Source organism: Canis lupus, chromosome 1, assembly GCF_011100685.1.
Source record: "Canis lupus familiaris isolate Mischka breed German Shepherd chromosome 1, alternate assembly UU_Cfam_GSD_1.0, whole genome shotgun sequence".
Classification (NCBI taxonomy): Eukaryota; Metazoa; Chordata; class Mammalia; order Carnivora; family Canidae; genus Canis; species Canis lupus.
Genome location: NC_049222.1, coordinates 29,529,766 through 29,538,201, shown reverse-complemented (window position 1 = coordinate 29,538,201; position 8,436 = coordinate 29,529,766). Strand labels below are relative to the sequence as shown.

The 8,436-nt window shown below is 49.2% G+C and overlaps 1 protein-coding gene across 1 annotated transcript in view; it reads left to right on the top strand.

Annotated features, from left to right (window-relative positions):
* The first annotated feature begins 1,829 nt into the window (after positions 1 to 1,829).
* MAP3K5 (mitogen-activated protein kinase kinase kinase 5) overlaps positions 1,830 to 8,436 on the top strand; it is a 198,397-nt gene continuing 191,790 nt past the window's right edge. The window contains exon 1 of the mRNA XM_038526115.1: positions 1,830 to 2,272. Coding sequence (XP_038382043.1) covers positions 1,849 to 2,272 — 424 coding nt within the window. The 5' untranslated portion in view covers positions 1,830 to 1,848. The remainder of the gene's footprint in view (positions 2,273 to 8,436) is intronic.

Sequence of the window (8,436 nt, the reverse complement as noted above, 5' to 3'; positions counted from 1 at the left end):
AATGTCATTTGCTTCGCTGAGGATATGCTTGTGTTGCTGCTAGGTGTTTTTCCTCATTACCATTTCCTTCCTTCTTTTAACTCTACTACTCAACTGTTTTATCCTTCCTTTTCTTCTAAGCTTTAATTTGCATTAATAATTTACATCATTCTACTTTATTCATAGAACTCCCTATCTCGGTTCCCATCTCCGAGATGGGAAGTCCAATGCTGTTACTTTATTTCGCTGCAATTTTCACCGGTTTTCCCAACAATTAAGAGTGTTTTTTGGGAAGTTCTCTGAGACCTGATGTATGTTTTTGCTCTCCAAAGTAGATTTCTTCCTTTTTACCGCTCTTAAGCAATCCAGGTATCCTCCCCAACCTCTGCCGTGATGCAATTAAAAAAAAATAAAGAATGTCATTTAATTTCCTTTCATCTGGTGGGTGATGCTTTGCGGAGTGGGGTATAGATCCCTTATTCTGTCTCCTGAAAGCATAGGACACCGCGTGCGCGGGAGGGGGTACCTTTTAAGAACCTAAATGAGAGTGCTTCAGTCGTTCAGCAGTTAGGCCTAGTCAATTACTCATTAACGATAACATTGCCAGTGCAATTTTTTTTTTAATGGAAAGTAGCGGAGGCCGACCTGATAAGTTGTGCCAGCCACGGTCGGGAATCGATCGCCCGTTGCCGTCCAATATAGGCCCCCGCGGCGGGGCGCTAGAGGAAATCCTCCGGCCTTGCGCAACGCAGGCCCCTCGGCGCAGCCCAGCGCTGGAGCGCCGCGCGCCGAACCAGACCGCGCGCAGGGCGAGGCCGCCAGGCGCCGGACGGGGGCGCCCTGGCTGCGGGGACCGGGGCGAGAGCCTCCCGATAGCTCCGGAGCCCCGAGTGTTCTCCGGAGAGACTTTTTTTTTCTTTTTTTTCTTTTTCGTGCGCCGTGCTGCCTTCGCGCGCGCTCCAGGCTTTGGCCGACTCCGGGTCTTCTTAGGTGGGGGTCCGGTGGGTGACGGCGGAGCACTCCCGCCCCGCGCCGAGCCCGGGGCCTGGCCGAGGTCCGGGAGCCGCGGCGCGGCCGGTTTCGTCCCGGCTCCAGCTTCCCAGCAGCGCCCTCCCCCGGGGCGGGCCCTGACTCTCGGGGCCGCGACGAGTGGGCGGCAGAAGCCGGTGGCCCCCTGGGCGAGCGGCTGCGGGGAGCGGCGAGACCCAGCGGCGAGGCTGGCGCTGGGACGCAGCGGCCGCGGCGCGCTCGGGCGAGAAACGAGGCCAGGGGAGGAGGAGGAACTAGAGCCCATGAAGGGGAGCTGCCGCCGAGGAGGGAGGCGGGTCCTTTCGGCTGCGGCGGCTGCTGTTCCGGGACGCAGCCCGGGGAGCCTGCTCGCCCGAGAGGTGCTGGCCAGGTAGCTCCCCACCCAGCGGGCGCCCTCCCCGGCCCCTCCCAGCGCCCGGCACGCAAGGAGCGGGAGCCGCGCTCCGGGGGGCCAGGGCGCTCCGCACGGCGAGCGCGGCGCCCTTGAGCTGCACGGCGGCGCGGGCTCGCGAGCCGACTTGTCTGCCGGCAGCAGAAGGAAGCGCGGTCCCTTCCCGCTCACCCTGGCGTCCCCACCGCTCGTACTCTACACCCTGCCTCGGGCGAGCGGCGCGGCCACGGAGGCGCCGAGGAGGGGCGAGCCGCCGCCGGGTAGCGGCGTGCCCCCGGGAGAGAGGGCGCCGGAGAGGAGGCGGCGGCGCGGTGCGGAGGGCGCGACGCGCGATGGCAGCTGCTTAGCCCGGCGCGCGCGGAGCAGCCCGGAGCTGTGGCTGGCCAGACGGTGCGGCTGGGCTGGGGGGGGACGCCGCCGCCGCCGCCGCCGCAGCCCGGCCGGGAGAGATGAGCGCCGAGGCGGGCGAGGGCATCACTTTCTCCGTGCCACCCTTCGCCGAGGGCGGCAGCTGCCGGAGGGGAGGAGCGGCGGCGCCGGCCGAGGGCCCGGAGAGCCAACTACCACCGCCGCCGCCGGGCAGCTTCTGGAACGTGGAGAGTGCCGCCGCCCCGGGCGCCGGCTGTCCGGCTGCCACCTCTGCGAGCAGCGCCACCCGGTGCCGGGGCAGCTCTGGTGGCGGAGGCGGCCGACGGACCACGGTGGCTTATGTGATCAACGAAGCGAGCCAGGGGCAGCTGGTGGTGGCCGAGAGCGAGGCCCTGCAGAGCCTGCGGGAGGCGTGCGAGACGGTGGGCGCCACCCTGGAGACCCTGCATTTTGGCAAACTGGACTTCGGGGAAACCACGGTGCTGGACCGCTTTTACAACGCAGGTGCGTGTGCAGCCCCTTCCGCGTCCTCCACGGTCAGGGGCCACGTTCTCCCTGGCCGCCCGCAGCGGGGCAAGGTTTTCCTAGGCGGCAGGCGTGCTTCCTCCTTACCCACTTCTTGCCCCACCTTAGGGGCAGCGAGCGGCGCTGCGTGACTGCTCCGGGCGCTCGCTGCCCCCGGGGAAGAGTGGGTGCGGGTGCAAGATCCTGTGTACTTGTGCTAGACCGACTGGGTCACCCGCCGGCCCGCGCTGGAGCCGGTCCGGAGGCCCCTCCTCAAGAACTTTTCACTTCTAAAGTAGTGCGAGATAGTGGCCCCATCAGCCTTTGTCCATTTGGGGTCTTGGTTTCTCTTTTGCTAGGTTTGGCCCATTTCTCCCTTCTATATATACACCTGTGACTATTTTAGATGACGCTTTCATTTTTTCTCTGTGTGGTGTTGGGAGAACAGGAACCACGCAGCCCGCTGCTCTCAGAGTCTATCTATACGCATTTGCATGTCGTGTCGTGATCTTCCCAAGTCCTTTCACTCGAACATATTTAGTAGCTTGGATGTTCTAGTCTTAACCGATTTGAACTTCTAAGGAATTACTTCCAAAAGCAGTAACCTTGTCACTTGAACTAAACTTTCGTGGTGTCTTTGTTAGGATTTTGGTGGGAGAATATTATTACCCCATATACCACAATGAGCTGGAAAGTACATAATTTAACATTGTTTAAAATATTTACTATTTTAATAACTAAAAATTAGTTTGTTTAAAGGGAGTGCCACCAGCCCCGGTGGCGCAGCGGTTTAGCGCCGCCTGCAGCCCGGGGCGTGATCCTGGAGACCCTGGATCGAGTCCCACGTCAGGCTCTCTGCGTGGAACCTGCTTCTCCCTCTGCCTGTGTCTCTGCCTCTCCCTGTCTCTGTGTCTCTGAATAAATAAATAAAATCTTAAAAGAATAAATAAAATGTAAAATTAAAAAAATAGAGTGCCAATGTAATCCATAAAAAAGTTATCTTTTCAAGTATCACATATTTCAGAAACTGTCATTGCAGTTCTAGTGATTGATGCAATTAGCTATTTGCTTGCTAAAGTTGGGAATAATATTAACATGCTATTGAAGTTAACCTTTAGTACCCTGTACAACCAAATATGAGAACATACATGTATTTATTTTTTCTAAGTGTGGGCGGAAAATTTAACAGTGGTTTCAAACAATAAGATTCTTGCATTTGTGATCACGTAAAAGGTTTTATATTCCAAACTTGCTTTCAGTTCTGATTCTCTTCAGTCTCTTCAAAACACCTGAAGTAGGCTTATGTCAGCTTTGGAATTCAGCCAAAACTGAATATTTTTAAGAACCAGAAGAACTTCATGTTAAAGAAGTCAGACTAAATAAACCAGGGCTTTCTGGTGCTGGTATTTTTTTTACAGTCTTGGTCTTCAGAACTGAACCTGAGTATGATATATTATAGCTCAGTTTTTTGTGTGGCTTGCTATAAAAATTGCATAAATGTAACTTTTCTAAAAATTATAGCACTCTTATTTTTGGATTATAGTTTGGAAGAAACTTCAAAGAACTGAAAGATATGTGAGGAAAACACCCAAGCAAATACTGAGCCTATTTTTATTGCTCTGATAGATTCTGTATTTTTTATAGGACTCTAAAAAAATAAAAAATCTTAAACTCTAGGCTAATTTGGAAGATAGTTTCCTAACATGGCACAGTTACTGTTTGTTCTCCAAATAACTGTTTGTGGGAAAGAGACAAAGGAAGACTACAAGGGGACCGACATTTGAACTGTATCTTTAATCCCCCAAACAAGCCCATTAAGGAAGTACTTCTTATTCTTCTCAGATGAGGAAACCAAGGACTTTATAACTGGCCTAGACTTACAGGTAGTAACTGATCAATGCAGGGTTCCATTTCAGGTGGCTGACTCTAAAAGGTCATCTTTGCTGCTGCCTCCATTTAGCTGGGCTGATTTACTCTATCTTGGAATCATGTGATAGAGAGCTGGCGGGGACCTGGTGAGCCATTGAGGTGCAGCGTGAATCATGGGGAGGACACTTTGGGAAGACTCGTTTCTGAGCCATTCTGAGCCATCTCTCTCCCATCCATTGCTTCATTCAACCTGAGCAGGCCCCAGTTTAACCCCTACTTATGCTCATGGTAATGAACTCTGAGCCCTGTCATTGAGTCTGAAGATGTGACCAAATGAAGATGGTATGTTTTGTCCAAATCCTTTGTTTTTCTCAACTGACGGCTGCCAACTTGGATGGTAGTAGAACTTTTCTTCTGATTTCAGAGGGAGCGCTTGCTCCTCCTCCACCAGGGAAACAGTTTTCTGGGAAGGGCCAGATGGTAAATATTTTAGACTTTGCGGTTTGCTCTCATAGCTCGTCAACTCTGCGGTTGTTACGACAGCAGCCACAACAGTACCTAAACAAGTGACTGTGGCTGTATTCCAGTAAAACTTTATTAATGGACACAGACATTTGAATTTCAAATTCTTTAGTAGAATATTTTTCAACCGCTTAAAAATGTAAAAGATCATTCTTAGCTTTCAAGCTGTACAAAGGCAAGCCTGGGGAGATTTTTGGCCCCTGGGCCATGCTTTCTTTTGTTCTACATTCACTACCTTCACTGAGAAGTTGAATCACTATGATATATTGGGAAGAACGTTGTCCCTAAAGTTAGATCTGAGTTTCCATCCTGGCTCTCCTCTGAACCACGTAATTGTGAGCAAAGCCCTTCATCGCCTCTGAAGGCCTGTAAACTTGACCGAGGGCCGAAGTGGAGGGGGAAGTTGAACTAAATTTCAGAGATTCCCTCTTTTAACTCTGTGAGTTTGCAGAAGGTAGGGCAGCATGGTATGCTGGGCCAGAGCATCAGAACAAGAATGTCAAGGTGTGGATTTGGGTCTTTGGTTCTTCTCCGATTTAGAGCAAGTCATTGAAAATCTCAGAAAAAGAGTGGAAGCTTGGAACAATTGGTCTCTGAAATTCTCTCCAGCTCTCCAATTCTGTACTTTAAAATTGCATGAGAAAAAATGAATTATTTCACTCCTTTGAGGTGAATGAACTGCTTTTATATATCATGTTCTTGGCCCCTCAAGGAGTAGGGTTAGTGGGTGGGTTACATCTGATGTAAAGCCTGGCGGCGGTGCAGCCTCTGCGAAGGTCCATACAGAATGCCTGGGGTCCCAGGAAACGGATTCTAGAATGAGACTAGGGGTCAGATGGGTTCAGAGGTGATAGCTGAACTGAGGTGGAAGTGTGAACAAGGACTGCTTAACTTGAAATAGCTCAGTTTATGGGAATGGACAAGAGCTTAAAGCTTGGTTCCATTTTTATCCCCTTCCCCTGTCCTGTCCTGGAGTCTTTTTAAAGAGTAGATTGCAGTTAAAGGTTTTTTTCTATTTGATTACTGTTTAACTGTAATCTAGTTTGTTCTTTGACTACACTTGTCATTCTCTCTTTCACTTCTAAGAGGAAACTAATGTTCTATCAAAGCTTTTGTGAAAATTCATGTTTACGTATAGAAGACTATCACTCAGAGATGGCAAAATGGCAAAGCTAACAACACGCCTTCCCAGCTGCGCACCCCCCCCCCCCCACATTGTAGGCAGTAAGCTGCTATAAAAGCGAAGAGATGTCAGTGATACAGATGTTAGTGATACAGAGCTACTCTATTTAGGTAGCCACATCCAACTGGCAGCATCTTAAAAGACAGATCTATCTTTGTAATGAACATCAGTTCTGTGAAGTTTAGCTAGAATAGGCTTCATTGTCCCCCTGTCCCACCACCCATTTGGTTTATAAGGAACCTGAACCATAAAGAGATTATATTCATTCATTCAGATGAAATGGCTTAAGGGTGCTGCTGGGAACCAGGAGCATAGTTTTCTTTAGAAGCGGCATTATAAATGATGATTAGATTCTGAGACTAGCCTGTGAGAAGTCTTGTTAACTCTGTGTACTTAAAGTATGGAACGCACTCACCACTTTAAACGTTCAGGAAGGTTGTGTTCCTGTGACTGAAAACTGGGGCTTTGAATACATCTCTCCATGTGTTCAAATCAGTAACTTCTGCTCTCATCTAGTTTCTGGTAACATCTGGCCAAATGGAGGAGCATCACTTTGGATGGTTGAGGATGGCAGGAGGGGATGTACAGAGGTAAGGGACACAGGAAGGATGGGAAGGCTGCAGGGAGAGGAAGGGAGCTAGACAGGGGAGCAAAAGGATGCTTGGTGATGTTCCATTGCTGGGCACTTGGTGATGCCCAGTGCTCAGTACTTGATGTTCAGCGCTCGGTACTTGGTGACTGGCTTGGGAGGAAGTGTGCAGTCTAGGGATCCATGAACGCTTTCATCTCTTTCAAACTTCTTTCCCCTCCTGACTTTGTATTTATGGCTCTTGGCTTCTTATTGCTATAAGAGCCAGGGACGTTGCTCTGCTCAGTGCCACTCCACTCCCTTTCAGTGGGCACGGGATTCGATAGGCTGCTTGTGCTTCCCCTACCTGCCAGCCGTTACATATATCAGGGTCTTTCCTCTCGCCAGGCTCCCTGCAGATTGCAGCCTGCTTCTCAGCTCTCACCCTTTTGCCACAGTAAGTAGCAGGAAGGAAACACATGCTGGTTGAAATGGTAAGAATTTAGCTTTTATAATCTCATCTCTGTTATGTTCCTGCTTTGCTTGGGCTTGCCATGAAAGTCACCCTTGTAGACCTTGTCCCTGGAGAAGCATCTGAACTTTCTGGGCTTTGATTCCACTTGCTCCCAACATAGCTCCTTGAGACTTCCAATCTTATTTGATAAAAAGCAAAACAAACAGAATCTTTGTCTCCCATCTATCCCAGACTGAGAAGTTCTAGAAGGTCCTCCAGCCCACTTCTGCATATTCTACTTTTGAATCCAGGGAAGCTTTTGTATATATTGTCTCATGTATTTTGAGGGAGAGGGTAAAGACTGTATTTCTTAAATAGTGGTTCCAATGGACCAGTTAAAAAAAATTGGAAGACTGATGTGTGTTTGTCAACCTTCATTTTTCTGAGTAAGGTTACTGAATAGGGAAAGAGGGAACTCGACAACCAGCAACCTACGGCCTGATCTCTTAAAAAGAAAAGACCTCTTTACATTCAATTAGGGAAGGCATAATCTTAGAATCAAAAATAATATGTATGGGAAAACTCATTATTCTTTTATCCCCCATTTCACCAAGAACGGGTGAATCAACAGAGCAATGGGGCATTGTTTTGAGAACCTGTGATGTAAAACCAACTTGTAGTCCTTTCATGTCTTTCATCACTGCTTCTTTGCACAAGTAACAAGCCTTAGCAAAATTATCCAAAGAGTAAACAGAGACAATCTCATAAGGAAAAACTCTGGTTAGGAAGATATTTTTTAAAATCCTAGTGGTGGGATGCCTGGGTGGCTCAGTGGTTTAGTGCCTGCCTTTGGCCCAGGGTGTGACCCTAGAGTCCCAGGATCGAGTCCTACGTCAGGCTCCCTGTGTGGAGCCTGCTTCTCCCTCTGCCTATGTCTCTGCCTCTCTCTGTGTCTCTCATGAGTAAATAAATAAAATCTTTAAACAACATAAAATAAAAATCCTAGTGGTGTCCCACACCTGGTTGTTCTTTGGGCTTTTAATTTTTTGCTGGCACACCACTGGAGCAATTGCCACTGATCCTCTGTGAATGCAGAGCACTGGGCTTCCTCTTGTTTCTTTGGGGTTTCTTGGAGGTTTTTTTTGAGAGGGTGGTAACTGGTTAATTGAAGCAAAATTATAATTTTCCAAAAAGAGCTTTACTAGAAAATTGGAAAAAAATAAAACTAAAAAGAAAATTCTAAAGCATAAAAATAAATTTGTTTTTAGAGCACCCACTTCTTACCCCAGATTGTCAATCACAGATTGTCATGACTGCCCCTCCTTTCCAGATTCTTAGGATCCTGATTTCTTTTCTCAGCGTGGTCACCTTTGGTCTGCTTGAGATATTCATCGGTTGGGAGTTCCAGTGGGTTCCACCTCCTGGTGAAGCCTAATTACAAGCGCACAATTGTGGCCTTGTCTCACCAGTGGCCTTGGCTGGTTCCAGCCTCCTGGGAGTTTTCTGCTATAGGTCAGTTCCCCTCTGGTGGCTATGGGGACTGTCCTTTGCTTCCTGTATCAGAGCCC